Source organism: Pseudophryne corroboree, chromosome 3 (assembly GCF_028390025.1).
Source record: "Pseudophryne corroboree isolate aPseCor3 chromosome 3, aPseCor3.hap2, whole genome shotgun sequence".
NCBI lineage: Eukaryota > Metazoa > Chordata > Amphibia > Anura > Myobatrachidae > Pseudophryne > Pseudophryne corroboree.
Window position 1 is genome coordinate 608,432,602 of NC_086446.1, and position 24,792 is coordinate 608,457,393.

Sequence of the window (24,792 nt, forward strand, 5' to 3'; positions counted from 1 at the left end):
TTGTCTGTGACTTGTGCTAGCTCTGCTGTCTGATATCTTTCTACTGTCACCTTTTACCTTTCTCTTTTCATACAACCCTAAGAACAGGTGTTTAAGGGTTCAAAATACTTCACAGCTACCCGTGTTTGTGAAGGTTGTCACAGTACAGTTATTGTTGCACACTGCCTAGTGCCATATGGCGTGCTACACTACTATTGCAGCTATGTCTACCAAAGGCAAGGGTCACAAGAGGGGTTCTGCACCTGTGTTGGTCTACTGCTCATCCTGTTCAACAGGATTATCCCCTCAGGACATAGTACAGGATGGTTTATGTGTATAGGGGGGGTGTAGTATGGTATGCCAGGCTCCCGGCGACCAGCATACCGGCGCTGGGAGCCCAACTGCCGGCATACCGACAGCGTGGTGAGCGCAAGTGAGCCCCTTGCGGGCTCGGTGGCGTGCTACGCTATTTTATTCTCCCTCCAGGGGGGTCACGGACCCCCATGAGGGAGAAAAAGTGTCTGTATGCCAGCTGTCGGGATTCCGGCGCCGGTATACTGTGCGCCGGGATCTCGACAGTCGGCATACTGAAGACCACCCGTATAGGGGGGATACACACGGAGCGATTTTTACTTAATTTCTAAGCAATCTGATTAGATTGCGTAGAAATTAAGCACACATCGCTCCGTGTGTAGGGGGGCAGGGCCACTCACCGCCATCGCTATCTCTAGATATGGCATGCATGCCAAATCTGGTCAGGTCACTCACTTTGCTGTGTGAAGCGAGCGCCCCCCTCCTCCGCTCAGCACACATCGCGCTGAGCAGTCTGTGATAGATCGCCCAGCACACATCTCTGTGTGTAACCCCCCCCCCCCTCACCCCCCCACCCCCCCCCCCCCCCTCCCCCCACCCCCTCCCACCCCCCTTATCTTTCTATATCGCACCTTCCCAGCCAGCCCCTCCAGCTCCTGTGCGGGAACCCACTGGGTTTCTTTTTCACAGATAGCTGATCACCTGGCAACCCGCGCAGTGGCTTTTCCTTATGGGATTCCCACTGCATGTGCACTCAGCTATTCCCCCTCCCTGGGTGGATATGCTTTCTAAGTGCAAAGTGTAGCTACTACCTCTACTGCTTTTCAACAGATGCTACAGGGTGAGAGACTTGCCCACTAAAGCCACTAGGCAGGCTGTGTCATCCTCACTGTCTACGCAGCTTTTGGATTCTGAAGGGGGAGGATCAAAGCATCCTGGGATATGTAAAGCTTTAACTGTTTGGTGCTTTTAACCACTACCTATACCTCCATTGTCTCCCCTGTGGACTTCGAAGACAGAGTTAACAAAGGTGAGTCTACCGTAACTCTGTTTTATGTACGGTTGTTCCTACTGTTCTTGTGGATTTCATATTACATTGTCAGACATCAGTTAATACATTAACATTCCCTACACTTTTCTGAATGCAATGCATGCAGCATATGAAGCTGATGGTATACTAGCCAAGATCAGTATTTATTTTTACATAACGTTACCATCCATACTGTTCCATGTTCCTAATTCTATGGATATCTTCGACAATAGAATCTGTTTGCTTCTAAAACAGTGGTTCCCAACCTCAGTCCTCAAGTACCAGCATCAGATTATGTTGTCCAGGTCTCCTCACAGGATTGTAAGTAAAATAATTTGTTCCACCTGTGGGTCTTTTAAAATGTGTCAGTAAGTAATGAATGCTCCTGTTCAACTGCTATGTGACCTGGAAAACATGAACTGTCGGGGTTACTTGAGGACAGAGGTTTGGAACCACTGTTCTAAGAGAAGCCTTTCCCGTGCCCTAGGCTTGTTTATAACTTAGTGCATTGTCCCACAAGTTAATGAATCTGATCTAAAGGGGGGTACTCATGGAGCGATCGCTGCTTAAAAATCGAACCAATCTGACTAGATTGAGAGATCACTGCTTAAAATCTAAGCAGTGTGTACCCCCACAGCGATGCTAGATTGGCCTGAAATGAGTGGCGGCAGCCCCCCCCCCGCTCAGCACACATCGCGCTGTGCTGAGCGGGGGGAGAGACGTGTGCTGAGCAGTTCGCTCAGCACACATATCTCCCCAAATCGGGACGTGAATACGTCCTTTAAATTTCCAAAATTCTCAAACTGCTATAGGTTGGTTAAACAATGAGATGTAAAAATGTTCAGCTATGCTGTGCTAGTTGAATCTTAAGATTAATACCTTTAACAATTTTCGAATGTAAACTTGGCTGTAAGATAATGTTTGCAGTTAGTTATTTAACACAAAGGGGAGATTCAATTACTCGCAGTACTTTACCACAGGTAGCCTGGGCGTATGTCAGGATAGCCTCCCGACTTCTCCCAAAAGGCTTGTTAATGCCTATTAACAGGTTGTCGAGCGTTAACGGATTAAATCTGTAAAAAGTTCACAGATTCTTGTAGTAACGGTCGCAGCCCCGATAACTGCCGAGTTAACCTGGGAATATTTTTTTTTAAAAATCCCCACTAAGTGCCTACGTCAGGCCTAATTTAATAGCCCTTGGGAGATCAATTAGCTGCGGTAAATTACAGTGGCTAATTGAAATCCCCTCAGTGAGAAACCTGAATGGCAAATCATATCAGAGATATATTTATACTCAAAGCAGTGAGCAGTTATGCTGATAGGTCAAATTTTTATGCAGTATATGAATCAGGTGTTATTGGGCCGGATTGAAGTGGACGCAAGTGGGGTTGGTGCTGCATCTTTTTATGTAGTATATGAATCCGGTGTCATTGGGCCAGATTGAGGTGGACGCAAGTGGGGTTGGTGCTGCATCTTCACATGCAGCAGATCTGTGATGTTATGCAAATGCCGCGGGAGCCATCTTTCGTAATGAGACACCCACCGCTGGCTTCTCTGCTCCACTGCAAAAGCGCAGCATTGGGCCAACATCAGTCAAACCATCTGCCATTGTGCACTACAATCACCATGCGTCTAAATATGTACTGCTGCCACCAATGCAAGAGCATCGCGGCACGTGCAGTGTAGCTCAGAAGCATGCGCAGACCACAAAAACAAATCTAAACTGCGTCTACTTCTGAATAAGATCCATTGTCTGTGAACTCTACATCTGCTCCGGTTTTATATAACAGTAACCGCCAGTCTGAACGAAAAAAAATAATTTTATTTCATTTCATTAACCGTATTACCTGTAGATCCATCACTCCTAATTAATTGGTAAATATGCAATATTCCTGTAGTAATTTACAAAACCTGTACTGACCTCAACATTACAATGACTTTCTCCTGTCAGCCCAGGGTTTCCCAAGCTCTGGGGCAGATGTATTAAGCCTGGAAAAGTGATAAAGCAGTGATAAGTTGAAGGTGATAATGCACCAACTAATCATTACAGGTTTAAAACATGACAGGAGCTGATTGGCTGGTGCGTTATCACCTTCCTCTTATCACTACTTTATCACTTTCCCAGGGTTAATACATCTGCCCCCCTGTCCTCAAGGCCCCCTAACAGTTCAGGTTTTAAGTATATATATGCTTATAAACAGGTGACTTAATTAGAACACAGTCACTTTGATTATACCATATGTGCACAAGCATGGATATCCTTAAATGCTGACTGTACGCGTGTCTTGAGTTTGGGAAACCCTGAAATAGCCCATAGTACATAAACTGGGGAGTTTAGGCAACATACTGCTTTGGGTCCCCTTTCCAATTCTATTGTTATAACAAAGAAAAAATAGTTTAGAGTAATCCGGGCCCCTTTGCCTTGGGCAGTAGGTTGCTGAATCCGGGGGTAGGCAATATGGAGCACTCCAGCTGTTGTAGTACTACTCATCCCAATATGCCCTGATGCAGTTTTGCTGTTAGATCCTGCTAAAACAGTAGTGATGCTAGAATGTGTAGTTTCACCACAGCTGGATTGCCACAGATTGCCTAGCCCCAGTTTAAATGATAATCCAGCTATGCTGGATATATTAACCCTTACCGTAGAAGAGATTTGAGGTTCTCCTCCTTTCAGCCAAGGTACCGCCTCCACATTCAGGCAGGGTGTTGTACATCGACAGGCAGGTGTCTGCTGGCTTACCAGATCAGCAGGCAGGTAACTTTTTAATTTATGCTTATTTTCCCAATCTACATCCAACGTTCTCAGCGCAGTTCTTCTTTAAGCGTGAGTAGAACGATTTATCACATCACAGACGGTACAAGGAGTCATCCATTGAAAAGATGTACCAATTTTATTGTGTATAGTTACAATACCTAGTGTGTTTTACTTGATTTTATTGTTAATACAATGTTTGTAGTCCATATCTAAAATATAAAACCAGAGATACAAATGATATATCTTACAGATTATATACATAACATTTACATGAAGATACAATGATATCTGAAAGATTGGACAACCTTGTCCTGATCTTTGTCACATTTATCAAAAATATAAATAGTATTCTTTTTTTTAAAAGGAGTATTTGCTCTTTGGATTAAAGCATAGGACAATAAATTGCTTGTGGCATTTTCTTGAAATGTGTAAGGATGGCGGGGGAAGGTTAGCACTACGCAAATGTCAAAGCTTTCAAATGAATGGAAAATGGCAGTATGCTAAATGCCAAGTGATGCTAATGTAACTTGAAGAACAGCAAGATAACTTTAAAAAATACTAACTAAAAACCAGTTAACAGAAGAGAAGTGAATATGCATTTTATATGTATCATTTTTAAGCGTCCAATAGAAAATTGACACAAAAGGTTAGGACTCAGGCACTTGGAAAAAATAACCATCATATTCCATCATACGCCATAGTTGAGCAGGAAAATCAATGGTGTTGGTTCATCATAGTCTGATGTGCGCAGCCAAACCATGCAGAGAATGGTGTCTCCCCATCAGGCTACTTTCACATAGAGCCCTCAAAGGCTAGCAGGTTTCCAGATAGAAAAAGCACATTTATACTATGGTGACTGGGTTATAAACTCCATTTATACAATGGTGACTGGTTATAATGAAGGGAGAACACTTGTCCCTGCCACACAGTACATAGTATGCTGCAAGCAATGATTTCTGAGCTGTATTACATTCATATTACGCTTCAACTTAACCTGCCAGCACGGAGCTCTTATGAAAGCTATACGTTTTCTAAACGGAAGAGTGCTAGTGGTTTAAAAAGCACCTGTTTTATACGGGATGCTGTTAAAATACTGTCCGTCGTGGTCCCGGCGTTCAGGAGACTGATCAAAAGAGAAACACATTGAATTAATTTCACCTGCTACAACAACCCCCTGAATTAGTCTTGGCATCTTGGGAACTGAAGCACTGTGAAATAGGTTGCCAATTAAATCTTAGAAGTGGCCAGGATAAGGCTTCAGCTAACGAGCCTCTGTAAATTCCTCCACAGCTTGCAAATAGTTTTACAGATCAACAGCCATCAGACATACTACCTTTATGTTGTATTATTGTAAATTCGCCTTTTATGCATAGGGTAGCCATCACAATACAAAAATGTAATATAGCCATGTATAAATCCTCATTAGGGAATCACTTTAGAGCTGGAAAATACTGCATTTTTGACAAGGCAGTTAAAAAAAAAAAACGCTTTAAGACCAGTCCTCTTCATAGTATGTGTATAACATAACTGCAGGAGCAAGGTCACATTTTACTAATGAAGAATGTTTAACTCAGAAAAGAGAGCTGTATAAATAGAATTAGCTTCGGAACCTCATTTAAAAAAAAACAAAAAAAATTGCCACATTGAAGACTGGGTTGTGGCAATGTCTTATACATTCATAGCAGTGGTGAGCTGCATTAAGGAATTAGTAGTAAGTAGTCCTTCTTTCTTGTTACCGACACTGACTTCTAGATTCTGCAAAAATGTCCTTTTCTTCAGCTTCTCAAAAATCACTGAGTTATTAGATGCAAGACTTATACGGGTTCTATTAGAGGGAGAGAAATAAAATGGAACTTTATTTTATATATACACACACACACACACACATGAACAAACAAGTATGATGTGTAAACACTGCGTCTTAAAGGCATGGTTGACTGTAGCCTCATCAGTGTGTGCTCTTACAGTTTAGAATTTCATAGAGTTTGGTCTAGCACAGTGGTTATCACCCTCAATCCTCAGGGCGCCAAACAATTCATGTTTTCCAGGTCATTCAGCATGTGTACAGGTAGATTTACTTATTTCTCTTGTCATTTTGTGAGGAGATCAGGAAAACACAAACTTTGGGTTCCTGTGGACAGAGTTTGAGAACCTATGGTCTAGCACCTGCCACTTCAAACTTGCTTACACATGGACATAAAGGAGTTAGCTATGCTAAAAAGCTCTTATGTGCCTTTGGAAGTGGGTATTCATTTCATTGAGTGGATTCTTGCTGAAACACAGAAAAAGTGTTGTTCAGAAGGACCCATTCAATTAAAAAGAAAACGAAGTCCAACTACATGTGCATTTTCAATATGGCTTTGATGTTAAGATCTTCATTCGCTTAAGTGTGAGATGGCCTGCTCTACACATGAAAAACAAACTTATTTGTGCTGGGACATTCAACACCACTCACCTGCCCATCATTACAATACTGCACCAGAAAGGAGAAATCTAGACAGTGCGCACAGCAGCTAGTAGTGCAGTAAACCACAAGAGGTTCTACCACAAGTAATGCACACGCAAACCAGTAGGATTCCACTCCACCAGCGCTTGATGAACCACTTAGCAATGTAGTTTAGTTAATTCCCAATGCTATTCTCCTCTTGTGGAACCCCATAACACTGGTGTGTGTCGCACCTCAAAGGTATCAGATGTAACCGGAATAAATGGCAACATAGTGTGAAACAATATAATAAAATGTAACATTTATTCAAAAAAAAAAACCCATTATAACATAATAATTCTAGACATCCACAATTGTGCTGCATCCATGTGTAGCAATTGGTGGCCAATTACTGGCTATAGGAGAGAGAACTGACAATGGTCAGTTTTTATTAGAGTTTGTCAAAGAGTCCCACCCTGCTGTAGCAACCGGTCCTCCTGACGCCAGGTCCTTCACCTAAAACACCGGATCAGTCCACAAAAGTTGCCATACACTGTTATTTATTGGCATAAATGTTACATTTCTCTGACGTCCTAAGTGGATGCTGGGGACTCCGTCAGGACCATGGGGATTAGCGGCTCCGCAGGAGACGGGGCACAAAAGTAAAAGCTTTAGGATCAGGTGGTGTGCACTGGCTCCTCCCCCTATGACCCTCCTCCAAGCCTCAGTTAGATTTTTGTGCCCGGCCGAGAAGGGTGCAATCTAGGTGGCTCTCCTAAAGAGCTGCTTAGAGTAAAAGTTTGTTAGGTTTTTTATTTTCAGTGAGTCCTGCTGGCAACAGGCTCACTGCTACGAGGGACTTAGGGGAGAGAAGTGAACTCACCTGCGTGCAGGATGGATTGGCTTCTTAGGCTACTGGACACCATTAGCTCCAGAGGGAGTCGGAACACAGGTCTCACCCTGGGGTTCGTCCCGGAGCCGCGCCGCCGACCCCCCTTGCAGATGCCGAAAAGTGAAGGTCCAGAAACGGCGGCAGAAGACTCTTCAGTCTTCATAAGGTAGCGCACAGCACTGCAGCTGTGCGCCATTGTTGTCAGCACACTTCATAGCAGCGGTCACTGAGGGTGCAGGGCGCTGGGGGGGGCGCCCTGGGCAGCAATGATAGTACCTTATTCTGGCTAAAAATACATCACATATAGCCCCTGGGGGCTATATGGATGTATTTAACCCCTGCCAGGTCTCAGAAAAACGGGAGAAGAAGCCCGCCGAAAAGGGGGCGGGGCCTATTCTCCTCAGCACACAGCGCCATTTTCCCTCACAGAAATGCTGGTGGGAAGGCTCCCAGGCTCTCCCCTGCACTGCACTACAGAAACCGGGTTAAAACAGAGAGGGGGGGCACTTATTTGGCGATATGTATATATATATTAAAATGCTATAAGGGAAAAACACTTATATAAAGGTTGTCCCTGTATAATTATAGCGTTTTGGTGTGTGCTGGCAAACTCTCCCTCTGTCTCCCCAAAGGGCTAGTGGGGTCCTGTCCTCTATCAGAGCATTCCCTGTGTGTGTGCTGTGTGTCGGTACGTGTGTCGACATGTATGAGGACGATGTTGGTGAGGAGGCGGAGCAATTGCCTGAAATGGTGATGTCACTCTCTAGGGAGTCGACACCGGAATGGATGGCTTATTTAAGGAATTACGTGATAATGTCAACACGCTGCAAGGTCGGTTGACGACATGAGACGGCCGGCAAACAAATTAGTACCTGTCCAGGCGTCTCAAACACCGTCAGGGGCTGTAAAACGCTCATTTACCTCAGTCGGTCGACACAGACACGGACACTGACTCCAGTGTCGACGGTGAAGAAACAAACGTATTTTCCTTTAGGGCCACACGTTACATGTTAAGGGCAATGAAGGAGGTGTTACATATTTCTGATACTACAAGTACCACAAGAAGGGTATTATGTGGGGTGTGAAAAAACTACCTGTAGTTTTTCCTGAATCAGATAAATTAAATGAAGTGTGTGATGATGCGTGGGTTTCCCCCGATAGAAAATTATTGGCGGTATACCCTTTCCCGCCAGAAGTTAGGGCGCGTTGGGAAACACCCTTTAGGGTGGATAAGGCGCTCACACGCTTATCAACACAAGTGGCGGTACCGTCTCCAGATAGGGCCGCCCTCAAGGAGCCAGCTGAGAGGCTGGAAAATATCCTAAAAAAGGTATATACACACATACTGGGGTTATACTGCGACCAGCGATCGCCTCAGCCTGGATGTGCAGCGCTGGGGTGGCTTGGTCGGATTCCCTGACTGAAAATATTGATACCCTTGACAGGGACAGTATTTTATTGACTATAGAGCATTTAAAGGATGCATTTCTATATATGCGAGATGCACAGAGGGATATTTGCACTCTGGCATCAAGAGTAAGTGCGATGTCCATATCTGCCAGAAGATGTTTATGGACACGACAGTGGTCAGGTGATGCAGATTCCAAACGGCACATGGAAGTATTGCCGTATAAAGGGGAGGAGTTATTTGGGGTCGGTCCATCGGACCTGGTGGCCTCGGCAACAGCTGGAAAATCCACCTTTTTTACCCCAAATCACATCTCAGCAGAAAAAGACACCGTCTTTTCAGCCTCAGTCCTTTCGTCCCCATAAGGGCAAGCGGGCAAAAGGCCAGTCATATCTGCCCAGGGATAGAGGAAAGGGAAGAAGACTGCAGCAGGCAGCCCATTCCCAGGAACAGAAGCCCTCCACAGCTTCTGCCAAGTCCTCAGCATGACGCTGGGGCCGTACAAGCGGACTCAAGTGCGGTGGGGGGTCGTCGCAAGAGTTTCAGCGCGTAGTGGGCTCACTCGCAAGTGGACCCCTGGATCCTACAAGTAGGATCCCAGGGGTACAGACTGGAAATTCGAGACGTCTCCCCCTCGCAGGCTCCTGATGTCTGCTTTACCAACGTCTTCCTCCGACAGGGAGGCAGTATTGGAAACAATTCACAAGCTGTATTCCCAGCAGGTGATAATCAAAGTACCCCTCCTACAACAAGGAAAGGGGTATTATTCCACACTATATTGTGGTACTGAAGCCAGACGGCTCGGTGAGACCTATTCTAAATGGGAAATCTTTGAACACTTACATACAAAGGTTCAAATCAAGATGGAGTCACTCAGAGCAGTGATAGCGAACCAGGAAGAAGGGGACTATATGGTGTCCCTGGACATCAAGGATGCTTACCTCCATGTCCCAAATTGCCCTTCTCACCAAGGGTACCTCAGGTTCGTGGTACGGAACTGTCTCTATCAGTTTCAGACGCTGCCGTTTGGATTGTCCACGGCACCCCGGGTCTTTACCAAAGTAATGGCCGAAATGATGATTCTTCTTCAAAGAAAAGGCGTCTTAATTATCCCTTACTTGGACGATCTCCTGATAAGGGCAAGGTCCAGAGAACAGTTGGAAGTCGGAGTAGCACTATCTCAAGTAGTTCTACGACAGCACGGGTGGATTCTAAATATCCAAAATCGCAGCCGTTTCCGACGACACGTCTGCTGTTCCTAGGGATGGTTCTGGACACAGTCCAGAAAAAGGTGTTTCTCCCGGAGGAGAAAGCCAGGGAGTTATCCGAGCTAGTCAGGAACCTCCTAAAACCAGGAAAAGTGTCAGTGCATCATTGCACAAGAGTCCTGGGAAAAATGGTGGCTTATTACGAAGCGATTCCATTCGGCAGATTCCACGCAAGAACTTTTCAGTGGGATCTGCTGGACAAATGGTCCGGATCGCATTTTCAGATGCATCAGCGGATAACCCTGTCTCCAGGGACAGGGGTGTCTCTCCTGTGGTGGTTACAGAGTGCTCATCTTCTAGAGGGCCGCAGATTCGGCATTCAGGATTGGATGCTGGTGACCACGGAGGCCAGCCTGAGAGGCTGGGGAGCAGTCACACAGGGAAAAAATTTCCAGGGAGTGTGATCAAGTCTGGAGATTTTTCTCCACATAAATATACTGGAGCTAAGGGCAATTTACAATGCTCTAAGCTTAGCAAGACCTCTGCTTCAAGGTCAGCCGGTATTGATCCAGTGGGACAACATCACGGCAGTCGCCCACGTAAACAGACAGGGCGGCACAAGAAGCAGGAGGGCAATGGCAGAAACTGCAAGGATTTTTCGCTGGGCGGAAAATCATGTGATAGCACTGTCAGCAGTGTTCATTCCGGGAGTGGACAACTGGGAAGCAGACTTCCTCAGCAGGCACAACCTCCACCCGGGAGAGTGGGGACTTCATCGGGAAGTCTTCCACATGATTGTGAACCGTTGGAAAAGACCAAAGGTGGACATGATGGCGTCCCGCCTGAACAAAAAACTGGACAAGTATTGCGCCAGGTCAAAAGACCCTCAGGCAATAGCTGTGGACGTTCTGGTAACACCGTGGGTGTACCAGTCGGTGTATGTCTTCCCTCCTCTGCTTCTCATACCCAAGGTATTGAGAATTATAAGACGTAGAGGAGTAAGAACTATACTCGTGGCTCCGGATTGGCCAAGAAGGACTTGGTACCCGGAACTTCAAGAGATGCTCACAGAGGACTCATGGCCTCTGCCGCTAAGAAGGGACTTGCTTCAGCAAGTACCATGTCTGTTCCAAGACTTACCGCGGCTGCGTTTGACGGCATGGCGGTTGAACGCCGGATCCTAAGGGAAAAAGGCATTCCGGAAGAGGTCATTCCTACCCTGGTCAAAGCCAGGAAGGAGGTGACCGCACAACATTATCACCACATGTGGCGAAAATATGTTGCGTGGTGTGAGGCCAGGAAGGCCCCATGAAGAAATTTCAACTCGGTCGTTTCCTGCATTTCCTGCAAACAGGAGTGTCTATGGGCCTCAAATTGGGGTCCATTAAGGTTCAAATTTCGGCCCTGTCGATTTTCTTCCAGAAAGAATTGGCTTCAGTTCCTGAAGTCCAGAAGTTTGTCAAGGGAGTACTGCATATACAACCCCCTTTTTGTGCCTCCAGTGGCACTGTGGGATCTCAACGTAGTTCTGGGATTCCTAAAATCACATTGGTTTAAACCGCTCAAATCTGTGGATTTGAAATATCTCACAGGGAAAGTGACCATGCTGTTGGCCCTGGCCTCGGCCAGGCGAGTGTCAGAATTGGCAGCGTTTGTCTCAAAAAGCTTATATCTGATTGTCCATTCGGACAGGGCAGAGCTGCGGACTCATCCCCAGTTTCTCCCTAAGGTGGTGTCAGTGTTTCACCCGAACCAGCTTATTGTGGTACCTGCGGCTACTAGGGACTTGGAGGACTCCAAGTTGCTAGATGTTGTCAGGGCCCTGAAAATATAGTTTCCAGGACGGCTGGAGTCAGGAAGACTGACTTGCTGTTATCCTGTATGCACCCAACAAACTGGGTGCTCTTGCTTCTAAGCAGACGATTGCTAGTTGGATGTGTAGTACAATTCAGCTTGCACATTCTGTGGCAGGCCTGCCACAGCCAAAATATGTAAATGCCCATTCCACAAGGAAGGTGGGCTCATCTTGGGCGGCTGCCCGAGGGGTCTCGGCTTTACAACTTTGCCGAGCTGATACTTGGTCAGGGGCACACCCTGACTGAGGAGGACCTGGAGTTCTCTCATTCGGTGCTGCAGAGTCATCCGCACTCTCCCGCCCGTTTGGGAGCTTTGGTATAATCCCCATGGTCCTGACGGAGTCCCTAGCATCCACTTAGGACGTCAGAGAAAATAAGAATTTACTTACCGATAATTCTATTTCTCGTAGTCCGTAGTGGATGCTGGGCGCCCATCCCAAGTGCGGATTGTCTGCAATACTTGTACATAGTTATTGTTACAAAAATCGGGTTATTATTGTTGTGAGCCATCTTTTCAGAGGCTCCGCTGTTATCATGCTGTTAACTGGGTTCAGATCACAGGTTGTACAGTGTGATTGGTGTGACTGGTATGAGTCTTACCCGGGATTCAAAATCCTTCCTTATTGTGTACGCTCGTCCGGGCACAGTATCCTAACTGAGGCTTGGAGGAGGGTCATAGGGGGAGGAGCCAGTGCACACCACCTGATCCTAAAGCTTTTACTTTTGTGCCCTGTCTCCTGCGGAGCCGCTAATCCCCATGGTCCTGACGGAGTCCCCAGCATCCACTACGGACTACGAGAAATAGAATTATCGGTAAGTAAATTCTTATTTTTATTATACAGTTTTACATTATATTGTTATTTATCCCCTTTTTTCTGGTTACATCTAATACCTTTGAGGTGTGACACACACCAGTGTTGTGGGGTCCCAAAAGGGGAAAATAGCATTGGGAATTGAAGAAACTACATTGCGAAGTGGTTCATCAAGCGCTGGTGGAGTGGAATCCTAGAAATTTGTGTGCGCACCATTACAATACTGTAGGTAGTGACCAGTGTAATAGGCATGTGAATTTATGCTAGTGCAAATTAAGATCTAAAGAGTGTGTGTATGTATGTATGTATGTATGTATGTATGTATGTATGTATATACATATATACATACACACACTTTATTATAAATTAACAGCATCAAGATTTATAGAGTTGATCTGATTTTTTATTTTATTTTTAAATACAGAATATAGCAGCATTATTTAACAAACAGTGGCATCTGTCTCGTTTTTGGTGTTAGTTAGACTCTTACCGGGGGGATTCAATTCCACTGTCGCCAGTAGTGCTGTGATTTTCATTCTGATTGATTTCCGACGGTTTACTGCTTGCATTAAATAACTTTAGTGTGTGTTCGTAACATGTCCTCATTTCCACCGACTGTTGCCCAGATGTCTTCACATGATTTTCAGCACTCCCTTTAATGGACATCTGAACAGTTTCTGCCATGGAGTTACAGTCACTGGAAGTGCAGTAGTTAAATATACTACTGTCAACAAGGTCTGGGGATTGATTACATTCAGCAATATCAAGCTTCACTTCTGGATGGTGCAGCACATACTGTGACAATGGCTGTTCCGGACTGGCCTTCACATGTAAGGCAGGACTCGTATAACTTTGAGAACTGTCTGAAGAAAAAATAGACTGAGTATAGTCGTCTTGGATGGTAGAAGAGGTAAACTGATGTACAGAGGACCTGTGAGGATCCCAGTGGCTTGGAGGAGAAGTTCCTGATGCACTATGGCTTTCTTCATGTATATCATTCCAATTGATTATATCCATATTTATGTTTTGCATGCGTTTTTCAAGGTTCTGGCACATGCCAAGGTGTTCATCTGTGTCTCCTTCAAAGTAGAAGGAACTTGAAGCATCATCTTCTACCTTTTTATAAAATGTCCGATTATCTTCAGCAAGTCCAACATTTGAAGAACTGTTAAATGCTGTATATTGTGGAAAATCTTTACCTTTCATTACACTTGTGGAATAACTGTCATGTTGATCAGACTCCGTTTCCTCCAGCGCATCAATGTGGGATTTGGCAAAACTTTTTGAAGAGTTTACCGTGTTGCAATAGGGCCCAACAGAATAAGGTTTGCCTCCATCGTGTTCCCAAGTACCTTCTGATTTTACCAACATCTTTGTTTGAGCATTACCAAACAGAGGACTTCTGTCTTCACCAGATAAACCTACTACAGCGTTGTGTTCTTTAATCTGTTTAAATTTATCATCTATCCTCAGAGTGCTGCATTGTGGGTAATTGGGAGGGTACTCTATCAAACCATCTTTATCATTAGTAGGCACAATCTGATCATTAAACAAATCCTCATTATTATATTCCTGCACAGGCCTCTCAGCTTGTAAATGTCTCGTTTCGGCTGCAGCATTTGACCCTGAACATTCTAGTGACCTTGACCTTGGCATGTTTTTTATGTCCTTTACAAAATTTGACTTCTTAATCTCTTTTATAGTTTTGCGCCCGTTGACGTTATTGTTATCTCTGTAGGAAATACCCTCAAAAGGGTTATGGATTTGCTTTTTGTAGATAACATGTTGATCAACATCTTCAACAGCAGGATTTACGTGGTCCAGAATATGCAAATTGTCCATCGCACTTGTCTGATGTGAAGATTTATTTCCTGCATCTGTCTCTGCTTTAGCAGATAATCTTGCAGGACAAATGCTCTTTTTATGTTTGTCTTTGCTAGACTGCACCTTTTTGTGGTGCTTTGAAATCCGGTTTCTCTTCCTACTGCTGCCCCTAAGGTTATGTCCACTCTTATTTTTTATTATATCTGTTGACGTACCTTTACTAAAGTACTTTTTCTGTTCCTCTGCTTTCTGCATCAGCATTGTATGTTTCATTAAGTTGTCAACAGTGAGAACTGGATTGATGCGCTTGATGATTTCATGCTCTATGTCACGTGGGATATTATCCAAATTGTCTTCATCCCTCACTGGCCACTCCTCGGGTGGGAATTGTGCAGAGAAGCTCACCAACTCTTTCTTTGATTTCTCCTTCTTAGCAACATTCCGCCAGAATAGACTGATGCCAAATTTCTTATTACACTTTTCTTTTTCTTTTAATGACAGTTGCGTCTTTGTTTTAGCACATGTATGATAGTCCCGGGAAGTGGATGTTGCCTGGTTTTGAACAGAGGGTTTGGATTCCTTGCCGCTCCTGTGTTCTTTTACATTGCTCTCGTTAATGGACTGTTGCCCTAGTATATTCTGTGTGGACGTGTCAGAGAAGCAGCTGCAAGACCGACAATGTGATACGGAGGGGGCATTCACTTTGGTTAGATCTGCACAGCTCTCCATGCTGACAATATAGGTGATGGCTGGGGGAGAGGTGGAAATATCCTCCACTGCCCCACATTTGCTGTGCAGAACTGGCTTTCTAGTGATAAAGTAAGTTTGTGGAGTGACAATGAAGTAGCCTTCTCCGGTATGGTAGATTTTTCTTTCTTTGATGAGTGTTCCGAGAGTAGAATACAGAATTTCCTGAGATGGCGTTGCTATACCTATCAAACGGAAAAAAAAAATCTTCAATCTTCAATTCTATATTCTCATTGTAAAACCAATTCATAGGTTTAAAATGGCAATTTAAAAATACCAAACTTTAAATTTTCTTATGTTTTTAATTTAAAAAATATATATTTATTATTTTATATTGGAGGTAGCGTTACTGCCATCTATGAAGCATTTCACCAAGCGAAGGCTAAATATCTACCTTACAGCTAACAGTATTTTATTAGCAGCTAATATGACTTGTGAGCTACAGCGGTGGTCAAGGAAGGTTATTTGGTGGCCAAGCCTAAAATAGGATTTTAATTACCTATCTGTAAAACCTTTTCTCATAGTCCGTAGAGGATACTGTGGATCCATTCAGTACCATGGGGTAAAAATGGGTCCACCAGGAGCCATGGGCACTTTAAGAATTTGATAGTGTGGGCTGGCTAGACTGAAACTGTGCCCGAGGAGAAGGACATACTTTGAGAGAAGGATATAAAAGGATAGTGGCGAGATTCCGAACCAGCACACACAAACAAGAGGAAAGCTAAGCTAACCACACTTGAAACAGGAACAGCAACAGCTGAACCAAACAACAATACTTAACCAAGTAACAGTGCAGGAAGAACGAAGCACCGGGCGGGTGCCCAGTATCCTCTACAGACTAAGAGAAAAGGATTTACCAGTAGGTAATTAAAATCCTATTTCCTCTTACGTCCTAGAGGATACTGGGGATCCTTTTAATACCATGGGGAAGTACCAAAGCTCCCAAACCAGGTTGGAGAGTGCTGAGGGTCCTGCAGAACTGACTGACCAAACTGAAGGTCCTCAGAGGCCAAAGTATCAAACTTTTAGAACTTTGCAAACGTGTTCGAACCTGACCAAGTAGCTGCTCGGCAGAGCTGTAAGGCCGAGACACTGCGGGCAGCCGCCCAAGAAGAACCCACTGACCTAGTTGAGTGGGCCTGTACAGATTTTGGAACCGGCAAGCCTGCCGTGGAATAAGTATGCTGGATAGTGAGCCTAATCCAGCGTGCAATTGACTGCTTTGAAGCAGAATACCCAATCTTATTGGGATCGTAAAGAACAAACAGCGAGTCAGATTTCCTGTGACAAGCTGTTCTCTTCACATACACCTTCAAAGCCCTCACAACATCCAAAGACTTTGAAGTAACAGAGGTGTCGGTAACAACCGGGACCACAATGTGTTGGTTGATGTGAAACTCAGACACCACCTTAGGAAGAAATTGCTGACGAGTCCTGAGGGGTATGGGTCGTTGGGTCGACCCAATTTAGGTTGACCACTGAAGGTTGACATGGGCGTTAGGTCGACACGACAGGTCAAAATGTCGACATGATGTTTTTTTGTGTCGTTTTCTCCGTAAAGCAACGGGGAACCCAAATTAGTGCACAGTGTCCCCTCGCCATGCTTCGGGCAAGGTGCCTCGCTTCGCTCAGCACAGAATACTGTTCCAATCGTAGTCCACGTGGATCGTTAAGTATGAAAAAATCCAAAAAATGAAAAAAAAAGTGAACTAATGTCGACCTATCGACCTAGTACAAGTCGACCTAATGAATGTCGACCTTCAGTGGTCGACCTAAGTTGTGTCGACCTAACGACCGTAAGCCGTCCCGAGTTCAGCTCTGTCCTCATGGAAAATTAAATAGGGGCTCTTGTGAGACAACGCCCCCAGCTCAGACACACGTCTTGCTGAAGCCAAGGCCAACAGTGTGACGGTCTTCCACATAAGATATTTTACTTCTGACTCCTGTAACGATTCAAACCAGTCCGATTGGAGGAACTGCAGCACCAAATTGAGATCCCAAGGTGCCGTGAGAGGCACAAAGGGAGGCTGGATGTGCAGAACCCCTTTCAAGAACGTGTGGACCTCAGGGAGAGAAGCCAATTCTTTCTGAAAGAAAATGGACAAGGCTGAAATCTGGACTTTTATGGAGCCCAGACATGGGTGTGGATGTATGCCTGACTGCAGAAAAAGCAGGAAGCATCCCAGATGAAATTCCACCGCAGAATATTGTCTGCTCTCACACCAAGAGACGTATTTCTTCCAATTACGTTGGTAATGTTTAGACATTACCCACTTCCTGGCTTGGATCATAGTCGGGATGACCTTGACAGGGATGCCTCTCCTGGCTAGAATCAGCCGTTAAACTTCCATGCCATCAAACATAGCCGTGTTAAGTCTTGACAGATGAACGTGCCCTGTTGCAGAAGATCCTCGCGAAGAGGCAGAGGCCACGGATCTTCCAGGAGCATCTCCAGAAGGTCCGCGTACCAGACCCTTCTTGGCCAGTCCGGAGCAATGAGAATTGCTTGAACTTTTTCCCTTTTATTCTTTTCAGAATTCTTGGGATTAGAAGAAGTGGAGGAAACACCTACACCATCTGAAAGACCCATGGAGTCGTCAGAGCGTCCACTGCCTGTGGTTCTCTCGACCTGGAACAATACCATTTGAGCTTCTTGTTGAGTCGAGAAGCCATCATGTTGAATTGTGGACATCCCCATCGACGTGTCAAGCACCTGAACACCTCCGGCTGAAGGCTCCACTCCCCCGGGTGCAGGTCGTGTCTGCTGAGGAAGTCTGCTTCTCAGTTGGACTACTCCAGGAATGAAGACCGCCGAGAATGCCGCAGCGTGTTTTTATGCCCAGAGGAGAATTTTTGACACCTCTGACATTGCTGCTCTGCTTTTCATTCCACCGTTGGTTTATGTACGTCACTGCCGTCACATTGTCTGACTGGACCTGAATGGCCCGATCTTGAAGAAGATATGAGGCCCGCAGAAGGGCGTTGTATATAGCCCTGAGTTCCAGAATGTTGATTGGAAGGAAGACTTCCTGATTGGACCATCTTCCGTCAAACTGCACCTCAACCTCTGAGGCTTGCGTCCGTGGTTAGCAGTATCCAATTTTAAATCCCGAACCGTCGGCCCTGGATTAGGTGAGAAGTCTGTAGCCACCACAGAAGGGAGATCCTGGCCTTTGGTGACAGATGGATCCATTGGTGCATGTGAAGATGTGATCCAAACCATTTGTCCAATAGATCGAGCTGGAAGGGTCTTGCATGAAACCTTCCACACTGAAGAGCCTCGTAAGAGTCCACCATTTTCCCCAGAAGGCGAATGCATACATGCACCGATATCCGGGTTGGCTTCAGGACATCCCGAACCATCGTCTAGATTACCAATGTCTTTTTGCGACTGTGTGTCCAGTATCATTCCCAGAAATGGGAGCCTCCGAGTTGGCGCTAAGTGAGATTTCGGAAGATGTAGAATCCACCCGTGATCCAGGAGTAGTTTGATTGTGAGGCCAATGCTGTTCAACAACCTCTCCCTGGATGGAGCCTTTATCAAAAGATCGCCCAGGTATGGAATTATGTTCATTCCCTGCTTGCGAAGGAAAAACATCATCTCTGCCATCACCATGGTGAACACCCTCAGTGCTGTGGAGAGACCAAAAGGCAGGGCCTGGAACTGGTAGTGACAGTCCTGCAGCGCAAATCGTAGATAAGCCTGGTGAGGCCGCCAGATTGGAATGGGAATATACATATCCTTGATATCCAGAGACACTAGGAATTCCCCCTCCTCCAGACCTGAGATCACCGCTCTCAGAGACTCCATCTTGAATTTGAACACTCGGAAGTACGGGTTCAACGATTTTAGATTCAAAATCGGCCTTACCAAACCATCCGGTTTCGGTACCACAAACAAGTTGGAATAGTATCCCTTGTTTTGGAGATGAGGTGCAACTGGAACAGTGACCCGAGTCTGTACCAGTTTTTGAATGGCATCCTGTAAGGTTATACTTGCCTCTTGAGAAACTGGTAAGCCTGATTTGAAGAATCTGAGGTGGGAGCTCCTGAAACTCCAGTCTGTATGCCTGGGAAATAAGATCTATGACTCAGGGATCCTGACAGGATGCTGTCCTTGCTGGAGCTCTGTTCCTGAGAACCGGCAGTTGCTGGTTTGCGTGGTTTACCTCTAGCGCCTCTGTTGGCTGTAGAAGATCCTCTGACTTTGCCCTTAAAGTTGGCAATCCGAAAGGACTGTAGAGTAGGTCCTGAGTAGGTCTTCCTGGTTGGGAGAGCTGCAGAAGGAAGATATGTGGACTTAACCGCAGTAGCTTTGAAGATCCATTTGTCTAGTTCGTCTCCAAATAATGCCTCTCCTGTGAAGCGTAGGCCTTCAACGCCTTTCCTGGAGTCCGCGTCAGCAGTCCACTGGCGTAGCCACAAGCCCGTGTGCCAACACTGCCATAGCGGTGTTGCGTGCGTTAAGCGCGCCTATTTCCTTTATGGCTTGCACCATAAAGTTAGCAGAGTCCTGTATATGCTGCAGGAGTAAGACAACTTCCCCCCTAGATAAGGAATCTAACCCCTCAATTAGGTTACCTGACCATTTAGCAATGGCTTTAGTGATCCAAGCACATGCTATAGTCGGTCTTTGGGCCACCCCAGCAGCTGTGTACAATGATTTGAGTGTAGTCTCAATTTTACGATCAGCCGTGTCTTTCAGGGAGACTGCACCAGGAACAGGCAATACAATTTTACGTGACAGCCTAGAGACTGATGCGTCCACTATCGGTGGATTTTCCTATTTTTTCCTATCCTCCAGAGGAAAAGGAAAATATGAGAGCAATTTTTTAGGAATCTGAAACTTCTTATCAGGATTTACCCATGGTTCTTCACACAGGGTATTCAATTCCTTTGACACAGGAAAAGTAACTGAGGACTTCTTTTTTACATTAACTACTTGCCTGGCATGGTGGCATCAGATGCGACCATGCCAGCAAGTGCTCTATCTGACCTGGTTGCACAGGATGCGACCAGTCAGATAGAGAGTGTTAGAAGCGGCAGGGAAGAGAAACTTCCCTCCGGTGCTGCCGTCAGAGGGACCAGAAGGTCCGTCTGCCTCCCTGCACTCTCCCTTACTGATTGCCGTGCTGCTGTTCATTGCTGATCGGTCAGCACAGCAGGATCCCCCCCCCCCCCCCCTCCAGTGGCTGCAGACAATGGCAGCCGCTGGGGAGTGTAAATGAACCCTCCCAAGCCACCCTCAGACCTCCCGTGTATACCTGCAGGCTGTCCCGGCTTTCAAAATGAAAGCCGCGATTGTCACTATGTTCCGATGGTCGCGATGTTCCCGATCGATGTTTGGGGGGGGGTATTTTTTTGTTAGGAAAAAAAAATCAAACATTTTTTCCTTTTTTTTTTTTTTTTAATTAACTAAAATCATTTGGGATAGGGTTAAATTCATGTTCTTCACCTAATTCACTCATAAAAAACCACCCAACAATTTTGGTGCGGTTTTCGGCTAAATAAATTGTCAGTTAAATGGTTAAAATAAGATTCCTCACACTCCTCTGACACCTTTATCAGGAATATGCAGAACATCTCTGATAGCCTCTATTCCCTGTGACAGAGCTGAATCCCTTCCCCCTCTGAGTCCACCTCCCCCTCCTCCATGTCTGACCTGTCCGAGTCAGACTGCAGGATACGGGCCAGAGATTGCTTTTGCGTATAATTGGGAGGGGATTGACACACTGTTTTGGGGACTGAGTCTCAGTTCATAAACTCATCCACAGTCTGTTTTAAGTATTGCGTCTCTTTCTCATTCCGGGACAATTTTGTAGAAAGAGTTGAGATCATTCCGTTAAGAGTGGTAAAGCGACGGGGAACCCAAATTAGTGCACAGTGTCCCCTCGCCATGCTTCGGGCAAGGTGCCTCGCTTCGCTCAGCACAGATTACCGTTGCAATCGTAGTCCACGTGGATCGTTAAGTATGAAAAAATCCAAAAAATGGGAAAAAAAGTGAATAACTAATGTCGACCTTTTGACCTAGTACAAGTCGACCTAATGAATGTCGACCTTCAGTGGTCGACCTAAGTTGTGTCGACCTAACGACCGTAACCCGTCCCGAGTTCAGCTCTGTCCTCATGGAAAATTAAATAGGGGCTCTTGTGAGACAACGCCCCCAGCTCAGACACACGTCTTGCTGAAGCCAAGGCCAACAGTGTGACGGTCTTCCACATAAGATATTTTACTTCTGACTCCTGTAACGATTCAAACCAGTCCGATTGGAGGAACCGCAGCACCAAATTGAGATCCCAAGGTGCTGTGAGAGGCACAAAGGGAGGCTGGATGTGCAGAACCCCTCTCAAGAACGTGTGGACCTCAGGGAGAGAAGCCAATTGTTTCTGAAAGAAAATGGACAAGGCTGAAATCTGGACTTTTATGGAGCCCAGACATAGGCATACATCCACACCCGACTGCAGAAAAAGCAGGAAGCGTCCCAGATGAAATTACACAGCAGAATATTGTCTGCTCTCACACCAAGAGACGTATTTCTTCCAATTACGTTGGTAATGTTTAGACATTACCCCCTTCCTGGCTTGGATCATAGTCGGGATGACCTTGACAGGGATGCCTCTCCTGGCTAGAATCAGCCATTAAACTGCCATGCCATCAAACATAGCCATGTTAAGTCTTGACAGATGAACGTGCCCTGTTGCAGAAGATCCTCGCGAAGAGGCAGAGGCCACGGATCTTCCAGGAGCATCTCCAGAAGGTCCGCGTACCAGACCCTTCTTGGCCAGTCCGGAGCAATGAGAATTGCTTGAACTTTTTCCCTTTTATTCTTTTCAGAATTCTTGGGATTAGAAGAAGTGGAGGAAACACCTACACCATCTGATAGACCCATGGAGTCGTCAGAGCGTCCACTGCCTGTGGTTCTCTCGACCTGGAACAATACCATTTGAGCTTCTTGTTGAGTCGAGAGGCCATCATGTCGATGTGAACCCCGAGTACCCAGTAGTGAGCCCCCTGGTGAAGTGGAACATTCTGCGGTACAAGAAACACACTCTTTGCCTGACATAATGTAAATGTAACAGCACACACACACACAAAGGAAAGGTTAAGCACAATTAACCCACAAAGAGCCTTTCAGGGAGACACAGTTATTTGGAGCCAGCCCGCACCGCGCCCTTATCGCTAATGCCAAGCTTAGCCGGGTCGCAGATTAAGTACCCTGATAGAGTACTTAGTACACTAAGTGTCGCTCCCCCCCTGCTATGACCCCATGGTACCGCTGAGGTAATCTGGAGTCACACTGGAGGAGCTGCGTGTCCCTGTCAGCGTCTGCGTCCACTGCAGAGGTAAAATGGCACTGGTGAGCTGCTGGATCCTCTCATAGTGAAGCCCCGCCCCTTCAATGGCGTGCGGTCTTCCTGCTTTTTTTATACTGGCTGAGGAATCTGGTGCTTAAAATGGGGAGAACGTTTTAAGGCTGTTGTGCCAGTATGGGTACTGGGACGCAGTTGTGTACTGTGTCTGGAGACGCATTCCGCCCCGGTTAGAAGCCGTGCGTCTCCGTACCCTCATGCCGCCATAATGGCTGGCACCCCGCTAGCCGGGACGCCAGCTCAGTACTCACCACTCTTCATTCTTCTGGCTCTATTAGGGGTGGCTGTGTGCTGCGGGAATGTACGCTCGCCTTGGTGGGGCTTGCGAATAGTTCCCTCAGGAGCTCAGTGTCCTGTCAGCGGGCAAACGGGACCATTAACCCTTCAAGAGGTTGGGCCGTTCCCCCCTAAGTCCCACGAAGCAGGCAGGCTGGTGCCAACAAGCCCTGCCTGAAAATAACAAACATAAAATAAATGCAGAAAACTCTTCAGGGGCTTCCTTCAGCGTGACCGGCTCCTCCGGGCACATTTTCTAAACTGAGTCTGGTAGGAGGGGCATAGAGGGAAGAGCCAGCCCACACTATCAAATTCTTAAAGTGCCCATGGCTCCTAGTAGACCCGTCTATACCCCATGGTAATAAATGGACCCCAGTATCCTCTAGGACGTAAGAGAAAATATTCTGGAGGTGAAAATGGCAAGATTGGGAAAGGAATGAATGTGGGTGATAAAGACAGTGACATCGGATTTATGGAATGGGAGAGATGAAGGATCCTTGGCTGGAAGGAGTTCTGTTTTTGAAATATTAAGAGTGAGAAACCATTGTGCCATCCTGGTGGAGAAGGCTGAAAGCCAGCCAAGGCCAGAGGTGACACGGGATAGATCAGGGAAAGAAGTACATATTTGTATTGTTGGCATAGAGGTCGTATTGTGGAGGCCAAAGGAACAGATAAGCTGACAGAGAGAAGAGAAGGGGGCCAAGAACAGAACCTTGGGGGCCCTTTACAGGAAGGAGAGGTGGAGATGGGTGTAGATAAGGAGCCAAGAAAAAACAGTCTATAATATCCCTGTATCCTAGTTATAAATTATAGATCAGTATATCCCTTTTGAATTCCCTCAAATTATTAATGGTTGCTACATATCTGGTAATGCTTGACAAGATAATGGTCTTACAACACGCTACACCAATATAAACATTAATTTACATCATTAGAATAACACCAACAATTGATATGTTACACAGTGAATATCATATCCTACACAGTACAAGCAAGCAAACAATCTGCACCTGGATAGTGCTTTATCAGGTGCTCCATCAGAGACTCCTGTGTCACTAGTGTCTGCGCGGTGTTCATATCCGATATAGCACAGCACAGTACTTCTGCCAGGGGAATAAACTGAGACTGGGACACCTGGTTCATCTGTACTGAAGACACATCACCTGCAATGAAACAACAGGATGAGACTCTGTAGTATATCACATCACTCAGTCACAGGGTCAAAATTAAGGTAACATAGTGAAGAACACATTGGGGTCAATTCAATTTGGCGATAGTTGAATGGCGTCGGGAATTAGCTCCCAACGCTATTCAATTCTGCTCATGTTAAGTCGGCAAATGCCCGTTCTCCCGGATTTAACAGGTTGATTTGTCGGGAGAACGGACATACTCCAACTCAAACTGTCCGGCGCGATGCTGATTCCCAACAGATTCAGCATTGCGCCAGCACTTTTGTCGGATTTCTGCTCGCAATCCCCAGGGGGTGCAAGAAGAAAGCCCAACAATTAAGTGTCAGATGGCGCTGTATTGAATTGACCCCAATGCATCAGATTACAATATAGAAATATAGCCACATATAGACTACTAGGAAATATTACAGGAAACTGAATATTCAGTTAAATTTAAGATTTTGACTCATCAGTCCAGAGCACCTGATACCATTTTCTGCTCCCCAGTTCCTATGTATTCCATGCACAGTTGTGTCGAAACAAAGCCAAGCGACGCAGCTATGCACGAAAACAGAGAAACTGGGGTGCAGTTCAAAATGTGAACTATTTGGCTGTAACAGAAGGCAGTTAGTTCGCCAAAGGGCTGGAGAGCAGTACAATAATACGTGTCTGCATGCAACAGTAAAGCATAGTGGAGAATCCTTGCAAGTTTGGGGCTGCATTTCAGCA

General features: G+C 45.8%; 1 protein-coding gene across 1 annotated transcript in view; it reads right to left on the reverse strand.

The window, feature by feature from the left end:
* Nucleotides 1-4,213: 4,213 nt before the first annotated feature.
* Nucleotides 4,214-24,792, reverse strand: part of STOX1 (storkhead box 1) — a 93,680-nt gene continuing 73,101 nt past the window's right edge. Inside the window, exons 2-4 of the mRNA XM_063961568.1 lie at nucleotides 23,905-24,057; nucleotides 13,168-15,433; nucleotides 4,214-5,901 (exon numbers count right to left, since the gene is read on the reverse strand). Coding sequence (XP_063817638.1) covers nucleotides 5,745-5,901; nucleotides 13,168-15,433; nucleotides 23,905-24,057 — 2,576 coding nt within the window. The 3' untranslated portion in view covers nucleotides 4,214-5,744. The remainder of the gene's footprint in view (nucleotides 5,902-13,167; nucleotides 15,434-23,904; nucleotides 24,058-24,792) is intronic.